The sequence below is a fragment of the Lissotriton vulgaris genome, chromosome 12 (genome assembly GCF_964263255.1).
Source record: "Lissotriton vulgaris chromosome 12, aLisVul1.2, whole genome shotgun sequence".
Lineage (NCBI taxonomy): Eukaryota > Metazoa > Chordata > Amphibia > Caudata > Salamandridae > Lissotriton > Lissotriton vulgaris.
This window is the reverse complement of record NC_141700.1, coordinates 773,770,335-773,786,734: the sequence shown is the minus strand read 5'-3', so window position 1 is coordinate 773,786,734 and position 16,400 is coordinate 773,770,335. Positions and strand designations below refer to the sequence as shown.

The following is a 16,400-nucleotide window of genomic DNA, read 5'->3' as shown; positions in this document are numbered from 1 at the left end:
TAGAACAGAACTATTCATAAACACTGTGCTCTCCTAGGAGAATAGAGAATAGGTTGTAGGAGAGATATTGGCCAAATCTATAACATACAAATTAACTGGCTACCTTGCCATGAAAGGCATGATGGTATAGTGCAGCTTCGAGAATCTTTAAAGAATCATAGTGTCCTTGTAGGATTATGGTGAACATCAACAGGGTGTACAGTGCATCAGTCAAAGATTCTGATATTTTCATGGTTTACTAGCCCTCTATCACTAAAGGTAGATCAGCTCTTGCTACCTTATATGCCGTCACTGTCTGAATTGTTATCCTGTGACCCGCAGACACTGTTGCTACTTTCAGACCTTTCTGTGTGGCACCAACCACAAAAGATTGATTGTTGTACTTTCAAAATGACTTGCACATGAATATACTGCTAGTCTTAATACCTAATACATGTAAGTCCTCCAACTAAGAAGCAAGATGGGTTGCTTGTATCTGTTTGCAAAAATGTGTGTGTGTTTGTGTGCATGAATAAGTTAAATCTGAAAACTTGTGCCTGTCCTTCATATAAGTTGGGCCTAATGATGGTATTTCTTGATTTTTTGGTTGCACGCAGGACATGAGTATGTCTAACCCTCATATTGTGCGCCCTACAATCATGGTTGTAAACCTAGATTATTGTGGCCATCAATGGCATGTTTGTGGCAACTCTTGATGCTGCTGTCTTTGTCATGATAGTGGTAATTCTTGGCATATTGTTAGCATCCATTTCATGACAATGCCCACCACTGATCCTGTGGTCCCTTGCATAATCTTCTTGCCATATTGAAGATATTCCCAGAATGATAGTGCCCACCCCGATGCAATCCTGGCCCTGAAATAATGTAATCCATGTTGCATTGAAGGCTATAATGGCATGATGGTGTCCACCCCTTATATATTGCTGGCTTTGGCATAACAGTGGTAGGTCTTAGAATGTTGTGGGTATTCACTGCATGATGGTGCTCAATGCTCACCACTGGAAAAAGTTTAGGGCCCCATTAGTATGGCGGGCGGACATTTGTCCACCCACCATACCCTCAGGAACCGGGACCGCCCGCTGAAGGTGCGGGGGTCCCGCACTCCCGATTAGCATGCGCCCGCCACACTGTCGGGCGCATAGAGCATCTGCAACATTGCGGCGGGCAGTGCAAAGAGCACCACCCTCCACAATGCCACAGAGGCACAGGCACCGCATGGTGCCTGCCACGTTGTTCATTGAAAGGCAGTAACCCCCATGTGCACCCCCCGGAGTCCCTGTGGGCCCGCAACTGGCTCCCCAAGCAGACTCTGCATGCCTTTCCGTGGCGGCAATGCCGCAGCGGAAAGGCATGTTCAAGGCCACATTCTAATATGGCTGGCGGTGTCTTTCAGACACCGCCACCACATTGAACCCTTTTCTGCCCGGCCGACATGTCGACCAGGCGGAAAAGCGGCGGACGGTCTTTACATCCACCACAGAACCCCCAGCCATTGTAATATCGGAGGGGTTTTTTTTATGCAAGGATGGCGGGCGGATCGCCCCCGCTGGGCCGGCGGTGAATATATATATATATATTGGTGGCCATGTGATCAAGCTGTAAAGGCGAAACGCGTTATGGCGGCGGCAGGCTTGCTGAAATAAACACGAAGGATTAAGCACTACAGTTTGGGTCCGTTCTTTCGTCAGCGTGAGTGTGGGGCTGGGGCTGCTGCCTTAGCCGGTGACGAACTTTCGTTCATATATATATATATATATATATATATATATATATATATATATATATATATATATATATATATATATATATATATCCTTGCTCGGTAATCCTTTACTACAGTAAAAGAATGGACCGCACTCGGTGACTCAGGTTATTACGAATCCATTACGATTTTATTCATCGTATTAAACACAGGAAAACAGGACTCGTTTCGGCATCTCGCCTTTGTCCACTGTAATATATATAAATATGTATTTTACATTTTATTAATTGTCTTAGTATTTTACATTTATTAATATAATATACATATATAACACATGAATACATTTAAATTATGAAATAAATAATATATGTAAAATAAATATTTAGATTAATTATATTAAATATAATTTCATAGAAATTCATTAAAAATAACAAAAAAATTAAAGTATTGTAAAATAAATATTTTTTAATTGACTAAATATATTCATATTAAAAAAACGCACAAATGTATGTGTTTGTGTGTTTATATCAGTATTTAGTTATATATATATATATATAGTATTATAAATTATTGGAATATATTTTATTTAATATTACATTTATATATTAAAATATGTAACATTAGCTACTTTAACCTCTATTTATAGGAAAATATTGATATTTTTGTCAATTTTTGAACAATATTAGTGGCAACGATCTTCTTTTCTGATATTTTTCGACTTACCATTATAAATTTAGGAGCACAATATTGTGGTAAACCCTATTTTTGACATAATATGTTTGCCATCGTTATTGTTTACTACAATATTTTGTCATTGATCCCTGCCTAAGGCCACTTCAGATTTCCATGTACACCATCAGACTATTTTATTGCCTTCTTTCAAAACCCACTGTCTCTAGCTAATAGGTACATGCGTACTATAGATGTTAAGAAGGAACTATTTGAGTAAAAGGTTTGGAATGCAGAAGTCAATGCAATGTTTTGTTAACTATTTCTCAATCTGCACTGTCTTGGCATCTTCAAAACATTACACTCCTGGGTAGATTGTAGCCTCCAATGTTCTGATGAAGTCATGGACACGCTCTCCTAGTGATAAAGCAGTCTCTGATTCTCTTGTGGGAAATGTATTTGTGTCAGAAATACTTAAAGCAACAACATGGCTGTTAGAACTCACCTTTTCCTGATGTTACTGTACTGAAATGATGCCAGTAGATACTCTGATAGACACCGTTTTCTTATTCAAATGAGTTTGCTTTTATGTTCTCATAAAAATATTTTATTCTGCTTAGTACCCTTCACCATTCGTTGCATTAGGTTTCTACTACATTCTAATGTTTGTTTATTAATATCAAATATGAAAAGCCCATTTTAAAGTTTCTTGATTGCAGTACTATTCATTAGCATACTGCTCTCCTAGGAGAATAGAGAAAAGGTTACAGGCAAGATTCTTGCCAAATCTATAACAGAAAAATTTACAGAATAAGACTCTCTGCATGGCATGATGGGATAGTGCAGATTCTAGAATCATTAAAGGATCCTGGTGACAATCAATAGGGCGCACAGTGCCATAGCCCTCTATCACTAGAGATTGGCCAGCTCCTGCCACCATGTACGCCTTCACTGCACCAATTTTATTAGGTGATTTGTTGTCACTTTTGCTAGTTACGGACCTTTCCAGGTGACTCCAATCACAAAAAATGGATTGTTGTACTTTCAAAATCATTTTCACATGGATACACTGCAAGTCTTAATGTCAAATACATGCAAGTCCTCCAACTAAGAAGCAAGTTGTGTAGCCTGTGTTTGTATGCATCAATGAGTGTGTGTGTATATATAAGTGTGATCATGTGTCGGAGTATGTGGGACTTGCACATGGACACAATGCCAGTCTATTGATGAATGTATGTAACTTCTCCAAATAAGACGCAAGTTAAGTTACTTGTGTTTGCATGCTTAAGTACGTTTTCATATGCATGCATATGTGTATATGTGAGTGAGCTGTGCCTGCCTTTTATATAATTCTAGTATAATGGGGTATTTCTTCACTTTTTGTTTCCACCCATGACAGGATGATGTCCAACCCTGGTATTGTGGGTCCTAAAATCATGGTGGTAACTCTAGATTATGGTGGCCATCCCTAGAATGTTGGTGGCAACCCTTTGGACGGCTGCCTTTGTCGTGATGGTGGTTATTCCTGGCATATTTTAGACATCCATTTCATGGTGATGCCCACTATTGGTCCTGTGGTTCCCCCTCTATAATCGTGTTAATTCTAGACATATTGTAGATATCCACATCATGAGGGCACTCACCCTAATGAGATCCTGGCCCTGGAATAATAGTGGTAATTCCTGTGATATTTGGGGCATCTATGGTCTGATGGCATCTACCGCCTTTATATTGCTGGCTTTGGCTTAAGGTGGTAGCCCTTGGCATGTAGAGTGTATTCGTGGGAAAATCGTGATGCAATGATGGCAAATGGTTTACATCAATGACTGATGATGACCACCCCTAGTATAATGCTGGCTCTGGCATAATACTACTCAGCCTGTTTCATAATGACAGTATCCATCGCATGAAGGTGCCCTTCATTAATATAATGTTGGTCCTCATGTAATGGTGGAAATTCATGTCAGATTGTGAGGTGTGGGCATGCATGGCGTGATGAAGTCCACCTGGTATAATAGTAGCTCTGGAATATTCTTGGGTATTCTTGGCAGATTGTGGGCATCCTTGGTAATGGTGGAGCCCATCCCTGGCATCATGCTGGCTCTGGTATAATGGTGGTAATACCAGCGATATGTATACTGTGGAATGCAAGGCAGAATGTATACTTGTGTGACAGTCTTAGTTGGAGAGGATTCAACCCACGTCTGCTAGAGTATGTGTGCTTTTACTATCATTGGCCTATTGGTAGAACTTGCATCGATTAATAACTTATTGAGGTGTACAGAAACAAGTACAAAAGCAACACATAGTACATACCATTGCGATTTCTGCTTCTTTTGCTTCTTTTATAAATTTGTCCATTACTCGACTGTCACAGATCGGGCGAACAGGAATCGATTTTGCGGGCTTCAAGTTTCCACATAACAGTAATAGCAGAGCAATGAATCCTAAACAGAAACATGACGAAAAAGTGAGATCAGTCACGTTGAATCATGGGTTTGAAAAATCTTTGTGAAAGTTTCCTAGGGACTTGGAAAAGGAGATGTCATGACTGGGAAAAAACACTCCCCTAATGCTTCTTTTCTAAGTAGAAAACAAGGTCTTGTTATGCTGAGTCAGGAAGAGGTACAGGCTCACTAACGACACGGATAGTATGGAAAATCTCAGATTCAAGAAGTAAGTGGTCATTCTCGGTTGAACGATTCTTTTCTGAAAAGGTTTAGTGGGCAGAAATTTTAACATCTCGAATTAAGCTCTGCGTCCCATTTCTTTTCAGTAATTCATTCATTGTCTTCACATTTTTGTGAGGGAAAATTCTGGTATCTGAGGGAAATGTCTACTACCTAGCGTTACTACACTTCCACAGCTCTACTGCTAAAACGGGTAGAGGGTGTAGACAGTAATACTGTATTGTCCCCTCTGGGGGAAGGGGCATGGCCTGGTACCTGAGTGGGCCACCTCCATCCCTTTTTCTTGGTGTCTTATCTGTGTCTAGTAGGATTTCTGACATGCCCCATTACCCCTGGTGGGCAGATTGAGCATAAACACCCCCTATTTGCCCCAAAAGAGGGTTGGGGGGGGGGGAGAAAGATTTCCAGGAAGCTGCTTCCCCTGCACCAAACCTTTCCCTGGTCTCTAGTGGGTGGTGCCCAGCTTAGGTAACGCAGTCCTATGATTTGTTTAGTGTCCACATTCAGGAAAAAAGCATCTGAACTAATGACCAGTTATTTTCAGTTTTGCAGCTCCTTTCAAATGTTGTCATAGACTGGGTTTAGATGTCACGTCAAACTACGCATACCATACAATAACTCTTTGAAAGTGTCAAGCAATTACTGCCTTCCTCCACTAATTTGCGAAGACAGAGTTTTTTTTAATGAAAATATCATATGGCATAAAAATAATACTGTGAAAAAGCAAGCTACACCATGTACCAGGGCTTTGACAGCTCAACAAAACATAAAGCCAGCAATTCCAAAAGTGACATCATGCTTTCAGTCTATATTCTTTTATTGAGCCTTGTACCATGAAGGCTGCAGGCAGCATTATTCTAGCTAAACTTAAAAATTAGTATTGGTGTGTCATTTTGAATACACCTATACTATCACTCTGTGAGATCTAGTAAGAAATGTTGTTTGCAAAAGCACATGTCTACAAGGTTCACCTTTCATCCCATACAGTGGGCACCTAAGTGATACTGTCTGTTAGATCACTTATGACTTTTACAATTAGTCTGATTTGGTAAACATTATTGCTTTATAATATATGAGATTCTGCTCACCCTGTAAAAAAAAACTGTCTCCAATTTCTTAAAAATAAGAGACTTGTGAGGCACCCAGTCGCCTGTTTTGAAGAAAAGACGTTGCAAACTCAACTTCTTGCTGCATTAACCTACCCGCATTGCCCTACCTGTTGTTGCTGTTGTTGGGGCATAGAAGAACACCACCAGACGGCCGAAAGGCCGCACCCACACTGGCCCACCGCTGTTGTTTGGGGCTTCATCCCCAGCACGCTGCACACCGCGTTTGTGGCGCCAGTAGGTGCTTCAAAAAGGGGCCAAGGGCGGGCCCATCTGAGCCCGTCAAAGGCTGGGCTGGGCCACCCCCCTGAGAAGCTCGGATTTTGTATCTTGCCATTTTGAAAACTTTTGATCCCACGGACGAATTAAGGTACTGTGCAAGAATCTGGAGAACATCTGGGTTGTTAGATTTTTTTTTTGTTTGTTTTGACAACCTTTATTGCAGCATTCATGAGGTACAAGTATGGGCCTACAACCACGGGGGCCGGCCGCTAAACAGAAGTGAAATCATAGTAATCAGAATTTAACACAGCTCCTCATCCGACACCCCTGAGGTACGGCAGCGATTCAGAATGGATCTTGTACTAGAACACATTGATACATTACAGGAGATAAGAAAGGTTTCGTTTTATATTATTTAAATGAGCGGATCAGGTGCCGTACAATATGAACAATAGGACACGGGGGACAGGCCAAGAAACCAGGATATGCAGGTGAAAGAGACAATCATGGGACTCTGACGTTAAGACTTACGATTCAGAGAACACAGCATTGCAATATACATTTCCGTGGACACCAGTACTCAGGGCCTGCCTACCCAAGGTTCGACTGAGCGTAAATCAAGGGCACTATATACCAGAGCTCGATGAGTCAAAATAATGCACAGACCATACTGATCCAAAGGAATAAAGGGAGGGGAGAAAAGAAAGGCCATAGAAAATAAAAAAGGCAAAATAAACCCCCCCCCCTCCAACCCCCCACCCTGCACCCCTGCCGATGTCTATAGCCTAACTCCACTAGCAGCGTGCCTGTCGCCCACTAACCTAAACCCTAAAAGAAGGAAGAGAAGAAAAAGAGTGGAGGAGGGCATAATCATACGATGTTTCCGACCCCATAGTCCCCCCGCCCAACACAGATCCCCCCTGTCGCAAAGGACGGATGAAGAGCTACTCCTACAAAGGACCACAGGGGGTACCGTGATATACCGCCCAGCCTCATTAATCAAACAATTGCAATTCAGGCGCCGACAACAATAGATTCACATCGTCCCAATGCAATGAATTTAACCCTGACCCCTCCGAACCAGCACACGCACCCTCCCCAGTGAGACCCATGAGCACACATACAAGTCATAAATGAGACGGAAGCTTTCGAAAGTCAAGCCATTACCACTTGTAGCTGATAATTCTACCAAAAGTTCAAGCACTGAAAGTGTCCTTCCCCGGGCTGGACCGTCTCGATTTTTCTCGCCCCAGGATCGTAGAATCTCAGATGGAGAAAGGGACCACCACACGATGAGGGGAGAGTCTACGGCACAGGTCCCCGGGGGGGAACGCCACACAATGCTTCTAGAGTCAATGAGGATGTAGGGTACAGTGACACACTCACGGCCTCTGGGTCACAATCTTCCAGAGCACCATCCGTTGGTTCTGATATTCGCCTCTCTACTTGCTCCCTCACGGGGTCTTCACACAAAGGCAAAATGGCCGCCGCTTGAACGGCTGCAGATTGCTGATTCAACCGTAGGGCAGGGTCCGGGACCTCGAGCAGAATCGCAGTTAGGCATGCATCCATTTTAGTCAAGGACACTTCCATCTGTGAGTGAAACGCCCAAAGTTCCGACAGTATCGATCTTAACATTAGCCCTGATGTCGATTGATCCATGTTATCAAGTTCAGTAGCAGTCTCGATCAGCTCCCCGGGTGAAACTGGCATTTCCAGGAGGGGAAAACAGCATCACGAGAGGGCAGGCATAAAGGATGACCCGCCGTTATCCAGCGCCGCGGTGACCCGACGGACCACCACAGGCCGGGGTCCCGACCTACCGAGACCCCGCAGAAATCTATGGCAGGTCAGCGGGACGGGGATGCCCGCCTTCAGTCAGCAAGCAGGTCACCTCTCTCCCGGTACTGGGATAGGAAAACATTCACCACCAAATTCGGGCATAGATGAAGTTTCCACTGCGATCGACCAGACCCTGCCAAGGTCTCCAGCCGATGTTGTTGCATTGCAGCCCAGCCTTGCGGATACTCGAGGCCCCGGCTTCACCGTCGGAGCAGGCCACAATCTTCAACACGGTGTAAATTTGTTAAATCAGCAGATAAAAACATCGGGATTTCGCCATCGGAGTGAGGAACACTTCATACAAACAGAGGCTGGGCGTAAAGTCAGGATATTGTACAGGATCTCGCGGCGGAGAATGGAGATCAGCGGAGCCGGGAACCTAAGCAGCCATCTTGTTTGCCGTCGTAGCTCCTCCTGGGTTGTTAGATTTATAAATTTGTTTTAAAAATGGAAAAACGTAAGGGGGTTGCTGGTACGTTGAATGCTTTTTTAGTGAGGGCAGAGTCACTCCTAACTCACAAAATCCAACTGACTGAGTGACGTCTTTCCCTGGATCCCTCTATTCTCAGGGGCGTAACACAGGACCCTGCAGCCCCCGCGGTGCGGGGGGGCCCTCACCCTCCAGCGGGCCCCATCAGCACCGCACTTCTGCTGGGGTGCTCTAGATTGAGTCCGGAGGGGGCCCTTTCACGTACCCTGTAGGGGGGCCCCCTCAAGGTTTGTTACGCCACTCTCTATACTACAGAGACATTTAACAACTGGTATTTCTTCACCTGCACTGGGGGATATTGCTCAAGCGGCCTTGCCTAACACTGCTACAAGCGTTCTGCCTACCCCTTCCCCACCTCCCTTCGAAGCAACCTTAATCTCTCCATTAGTTCAAAGTAGAGCTACTAGGACTAGGGCCTTAAAAAATGTGGATACTGGTAAGTCTGAGGTCCTGTCAGATAAAAGAAAGCGGGGGATTGGGATAAGAAAAATAAGGGTAAGGGTAGTAATGGCACTTCTTCCCCCTGAAAACCCTGAAAACTCTGAAAACCACTTCAGTTGGCACACAAACCGAGATAACCCTGCCGCTATCAGCATTGAACGTTGTTAAGATCAAGGAAGTTATGAACGAGTTCTCTGTAGGATTTAATGAGCCTGGGTTGGGAGCGGCTCTAACTTGTGTCCGTGAACTGGTTGAAAAAATGTTTTCTTTATTGTGAGGTAAAATCAGCCTTTTAGAGTCTGCAATAAAAACCCTAAGCTGTACCAATGTGGGTCTGCAATCAACCAGAGCGGGGAAAGGGATGATACAAGGACAATGGTGGGTAGTTAGTTACCAGATGTTCATGAAGGGAAAATCGCTAAAAGAAATGAGAACAAACCCATTCCTAGCAACAAGAGGAAAAATAGCTTGGATGTATTGTCTGTAGGGCCGAATATGATAGATTCTCAGGGCCCACAAAGGGGACATGTAACATCTTTAGTTAGGATAGATGGCGTGAGTGCCCCTATTGGGAGCCTGAGAGACAAGGAATCTAATGACTCTTCGTTCCCTAATATGGAGATTCTGCGTCTTCCCCCGGCATCATGTCCTTATGTTTGAATTCTGTCTGGGGCCCCTGCACTAAGGGTTGGGCAGAAAGAAAATTGGAATGACCTAAGGAACAAAACTGTAGATTGGTTGACGAAACATAAGAACTTCCATCCTTCTGATACCAATGAAATCTTAATGGTTCGCAGAGTAGGGTGGATTGGGCAATCTACTAAGAGTATAATCGGTGATTGCATAGTGGTTAACTTTCGTAGGCCAAAGGTGGTTCATTATCTTTTACAACACTATGATGCAACTTTTGCTCCTAATACCGGAATCAGCGCACTCCCTTTAGGATATTTTTATAAGCCGGAAGGTGGGAACAAACTTATTAGATTTCCACCAGTTATGCAATCTAACAGATTTCAGGCGTTGTCAGACTTGGGTTCCCAAGACTGACAACTACATAAAGTCCGGCAGGGAAGCACACGGATAACTGTCTTTAAAGAGCTTAAACCAACAGTTACCGATAATGTAGCTGTAGGGATACCTATTAGTATTTTAACTGCGCCTAATGATTCAGGACCTATAACTATTGATAATATTGTTCCAGGGACGCTCCCCAGTATCTGCCAAAGGGACCAGTCAGGTAACTTTAATAGGAGCCAGAATGATAATGTATGTAGGAACTCTGGAGGACCTTCAAAATGCATAGTAGATTCAAATAGGGTGCATGTCGAGGAAGACCCATTAGTTCAGGAGGGCGAGGAGGATATAACAATTGGCAACTTTATCAGCAATTTTGGTAATGAGTGTGAGTAAGCCCCAAGATTAGTAAATGTAGGTGAGGGGATAATCTGTGAACAGAATATGGAAGCACGTAAAACAAAGGTAAAATTGACCTCATGGAATATTGCAGGGATTAGGAGAAACCAAAGGGATGTAATATTGCAGGAATATATTGGACAAAGTGAAATAGTCCTAGTCCAAGAAACTTGGGCCTTGGAAAGCCCTCATAAGATAGGGTTTAAAACCTTTAGTACTCCTGCTATTCCTTCAGTTAGAGGAAGGCCTTTGGGAGTTCAAGCTATTTGGATAAAAATTACCCTAGGTGTTGACATTAAACAAATTGATTCCCCTTGTCAAGACATCTTGGGAATAACATTGTTAGCACCTGATAAAAAGAAAGTTTACATTTTTAATATATATAGCAGACCGAATGCTGCAAGTAGAGAACTGGAAGTCATCAAGCATCTGGATCAAATCTTAACCACGATTAACCAGCGTGCTTTGATAATTATCAGGGGTGATTTCAACTGCAAATTTGAACCTGTGGTTGGATTTGAATTTTTTTTTGAAGATGAGGAGTTGGCCAATAACATTTCATTTTTGGATAGTAGCCCAGTAGTATCGTGTACATGCGCTGTTGCGCATCTGTTAAGACTGGTTTCAGCCCATGGTTTACACGCCTGTAATGGGCGATTAGATTACCTTCTGATAGCCCAAATTTACCAACGTTTATTCCGGGCAACTCTAAAAGTTTATTTTTGGTTTTGGATTATATATTGGTATCTATCCCCCTTTCGTCCATGTTATATGATCTAGTAATTGAGGATAGAACAGAGAGTGATCATCATCCTCTATGCTTGATGCTCTCATCCTCTCTTTTTCAGTTAAGTTCCCTAAGGAGATGCAACCTTAGTCATAGTCCAATTGAGACACTACTATCGAACAACCGAAGAGCACTTAGATGGCCCTTGGTTTTGGGAAACTAAATGACTATTAAAAAGATCTATGATATTTATGGAGAAATAGTGGCCCACATGTAAACGTACCAATTACAGAGATTCCAATTATGGAAATGCACGACAAAATGGTAGAAGAATTAGTACCAATACTAAGTAAGGTTCCAAAGGTATCTAAAAAGGGAATATCTGACACATTTACTCTAGAGAACCCATGGTATAACAAAGATTGCCATAACGCAAAAAAAGATTTGATTCAGGCAACAAAGATTAAGGACATGGTAACATTAAGAGAAAAAAGGATCTATTACAAGAGGGTACTGTCCCAGGCTAGGAAAAACTGGGAAGACAATATTTGGACCGAGTTGAACATTGCAGGTAAATTAAATGACCAAGCTACCTTTTGGCGTTTGATATCTAAGGGTAACAAAAAAGGGAAATGTGGGGAGGAGCCAAGCCGGCGACCAAGATGGTCGTGTAGAGACTCAACTCCGCCGATCTCCGCTCCTGACACAACTATCCTGAAAACTATCCTGTTGGTATTCGCCAGCCTCTGCTCTGTGCTGGTGAGCGGCGCATCCACCTGCTCTCCCAACTCGCCTACGAGCCCGGAATCTGGAGTTATATCGCTCGTAAGCTCGGGCCTGGTCCGGACTGGAAGCTGGCACCTCGAGTGAATACCGAGGCCGACTTCAAGTTGGAAAACATCGGGGTCGCGAGGAAAGCCGTCCCGGCCCGAAGCTCGAAGTTGCTGGATGGACTAAGTTGTTGCATCTGACGCCCCCTGCCTCGCGGATTATGATGCACAGAGTGGGACCCTGAAGTACCAGATCTTTTGCCCGCCCCGGTGATTAATTACAAATAACTGTTTGGCATTGCGGCCTGGGATGGGTGTCGGCTGGCCGTAAGGATGCGAGTGAGGAAGTCCCTTTGCCCGGTATTGAGTGAGGGGGAGAGCGGGCAACGAGGAACTAGGAGCATTGAGAGTGGGTTCTCGCCCCCCCCCCCCTGGTGCCGAGTTGGAGCTGCATGCTGTGGCCCCATGGAGGGTGATGAGTCGGGGCTCAACCCAGGGGGCTTGTGGGCGCTGTGGCCGTGTCTGCTCAAAAGCGATATAACCCTGAAGCCCCGGGGGAGACAGTGGCTGGCCGGTGTCTCAGAAGCAGATGGTTGATTGGCGGATGCCAGCGCTGCCGGCCTGATAGCCATTATCTCTGATTGAATTAACTGGGGATGGCTGCTTTGAGCGATATATGAAACCAGCGCGTAACCCCTGGAATATTCGTAGGCGGTCCGCTGATGACCGGTTAATCTCTGCTACTCGGGGATACTGTGGGGTGGACGCGACTGCAGTGTGTGCAAAACTGGCAGGGGACTGCTTGACTGGCCCTGGCAACATTGGAGGCCTTTCTGAGGGGATGGGGCTTTGAAAGGTCGCAGTGTACTGAAAGACGTGCTTGGTGCGGGTTGGGCGGGGGACGGGGGGTTGGGGAGCACAGGGCTTGGTCCCTCATCTGTGTCTGTCGGTGCGACACCTCATTTTGCGGACCTGCTGAGGGTAATACCCCTTGCATTCCTATTTTTGTTCTGGTGTGTTTGGCTCTATTGTAAGAGATCCGTCCTGGAAGAGTGGAAGAGGCCTAATGGGGGCAGGAGGGAGACGCCCTTAAGCACTATCTTTGGCGGACATTGAGGATATGGAGTGGCTGAAGACCCCATGCTGGTAATATCTTCATTCTGATTGGGTCTGGTGATAGGTGACATCATGGCTGCAAGGTTGGATTCGGATAGGCCCCTATCGTGATCCTCCAAGGGATCCAGGACAATCCAAATGAATACCCTTGATCGCTACACTATCCCGAAAGGATCCCCGGGGGATGTCAAGAAGAAGCCATTAGTGGAAAAAAGAAGTTCAGATGGATCCAGCCGAACCTACATTAACGGATCTTATGGCAGCAATCAATGGGGTGCAGGCGTCAATGGGTCAGAAGATGGAAGCTCTGGACGCCAAACTAGACACTGTTACAATTGAGATGGGGTTAATTCGAACAGACCTCTCGAAAAACTAATGAGAAAGTCAAGTCACTCGAACTTAAGACGAATGGCCTAATTGACGATGTGATTCAATTGCAACAAGAGGTACAGGACCTTAAGAAATTGAGAACTCTTATGGACCGTAAGCTGGACGAATGTGAAGGAAGAGTCAGGCGTAATATTATCCGCATTCTTGGGATTCCTGAGAAATCAGAGGGCCAGACGCCGGACTTGTTTATCGAAACTCTTGTTCTTAGCCATCTCAAGCCTGAAGACCTTAGTAACTTGTTCACCGTTGAACGTGCGCACAGAGTCCTGGGAGGAAGGCCGAGACCAGGAGCACCCCCTCGCCCTATGATCGCAAGAGTCCAGAATTTCCGAGACAGAGATGTGATTTTGCAGACCGCACGGAATGGACCCCCATTGCCTCATCAGAATGTGACCCTTTCTTTTTTTCCAAACTTTACCCAGCTGATTCAGAGACAGCGGCAGAGTTTCCTTTCAGTTAAGAAAGGATTGAGAGACAAGGGACTAAAATATGCAATGATGTTTCCGGCTCGGCTCCGAGTTGAATTTAACAAAAAGACCTGGTTCTTTGAAAATCCTGAAGGGGCGACAGACTGGTTAGACAGTGTGATTGCTTCGGAAACAGAGGGCTAAGACAGGGGCGAGATGGGAGGTCAAGAATAATGTACAATGGATGTATTGAGCCTAAATAAAAACGGGTTGCGGTCGGAGCGGAAGGGGGACGTAAATAATTCTATGCTCACATAAGCTCTGGAATATATGATCTGAAGGGTGGTGGATGTGATGGTGTGAGGGGCGGAGAGGGGTGGCGGGCGAGTATAGGCCCTCCCTCTGTTTTCTACCTCTAATTAGTTGTAGATTAGTATTTGGTTATTTGGGGCGACAGGTACACTGCTAGTTGGGGATGCGCGTAAGCGAAATGCAGGGGTGCAGGGTGGGGGGAGAAGAGCTGAAAATGTTTCTGTAGTATTGTATGGCACAATATTAGTATTTGGTTTCATTTCAGTTATGTGTTGTGTTATTGATGGCATCAATGTATTGTTTTTGATTAGTATGCAGCAGAAACCAGATGAACAATTTGCGTATTCCTATGATGATGGAGGGTAGTTAATTCAAGGTTATAAGTTGGAATGTCAATGGATTGGGGGCAAGATCAAACGCAGCGTGGTCCTTTAATATTTAAAGCGACATGTGCCTGATGTGGTTTTACTTCAGGAAACGCATTTAGTTAGAAACTCATGCATGGCTATGCATAGAATGGGATATAATTTGATTGTTCATGCAGGGTTCACGTCTGGGTCCAGGGGGACAGGTATCCTGATTCGGAAAGCACTTCCCTTAGTGATTGACTCCACGTGGGTGGATGAAAGGGGACGATATGCTGGGATCTCGGGTAGATGGGAGGGACATGCTTTGACTCTCTTATCGGTCTACGTTCCCCCGGGTCTACAGTCTGCTACCTTTTTTGATTTGGGAAGACTGCTGCTTGAATGGCCGGGAGTATTATTGATTATGGGTGGTGATTTCAATGTCGTAGCTTCTGGATTACTGGATAGATACCCCCCACGAGATATTAGGCCTGCCCAGAGATGGTTGCCTGATTTTATGGACACGGTGTGTATGGTAGATAGTTGGAGATTGTTTCACCCAGATGGAAAGCAATACACCTTCTACTCGGGGTGCATAATAGTCTCTCCCGGTTAGATTATTGTCTGGTCCCAGCGGATCAAGTATCCTATATCGGTGAGGTGGTTCATTTAGCTAGGGGCATCTCTGACCATTCTCCACTTTGGCTTAGGTTTCGAATCGCATCGCATTCGGCAGGTAGAATTGCCCTTATTAACCCAAGGTATTTCCAAAATCCCAAGACTCGCAGGGACCTCGCGAAGGCTTTGGATAATTATTTTGTAGATAATGATGGATCGGTATCCTCTATGGTGTCACTGTGGGAGGCATTCAAAACGGCTATCAGGGGCCATGCTTTATCATTAATAGCCGGATTCAAAAAGGAAAAGAATAAAGAAATTGTTGAGGCAGAGTCCGAGATTTGTAGAGTGGAGGAGGAGTTGGAGCGGGGGGTGATGCACGCTGGCCTACACGTTCTGAGTCTAAAACAGCATGAATACAACTCGTTGGTCACTGATGGAGCCAGGGCTCTTGACAGGGAGCAGAAGGGAAGACTATACGATCTCGGAGATAAGGCAGGGAAACTACTCGCATGGCTTGACAAAATAGAGCGGCTGGGCACGTGGTCCCGGAGTTGCTGACAGATGAAGGAGAGTTGATTACGGACCCACAGAGTATAGTAGATAACTTCCAAACTGTTTATGCCTCGGTTTCGGATAGGCTGGAGGAAGACTCTCATTTCTTACTTCAGGATATATTGCTTCTTGCTTGTCTAAAGAGGATTTTGATTTTATGGATAGTCCCTTAACCATTGATGAGACAGCCCTGGCTATCCGCTCGTTGAACTCGGGCAAAGCTTTATGACCTAATGGACTCCCAATTGAATTGTATAAACTCAGACGAGATAGATTAGCTCATTACCTAAAAGGTATGTGTTTTGAGGCCCAGGAAGGAGTATGTCTGCCCAGAGATCATAGAGTGGCAGCGGTGGTGGTGATCCATAAGGAAGGTAAACCCAAAAATAAATGCACCTCGTATAGACCTATCTTATTATTAAATGCGGAGCCTAAAATATTGGCCAAGATCCTTTCAAATAGGTCAGTAAAGGTGATTAATGGATTGGTTCACCCAGACCAATCAGGGTTTATCCCACACAGAAATACTGCTTTGAATTTAAGAAGATTACATTGTGTGATAGCCAGGGCTCATACTTTGCGA

General features: G+C 44.5%; 1 protein-coding gene across 1 annotated transcript in view; it reads right to left on the bottom strand.

Moving 5' to 3' along the window:
- Positions 1 to 16,400, bottom strand: part of EPO (erythropoietin) — a 257,262-nt gene that overhangs the window by 136,013 nt on the left and 104,849 nt on the right. Inside the window, exon 2 of the mRNA XM_086946114.1 lies at positions 4,688 to 4,818. Coding sequence (XP_086802240.1) covers positions 4,688 to 4,818 — 131 coding nt within the window. The remainder of the gene's footprint in view (positions 1 to 4,687; positions 4,819 to 16,400) is intronic.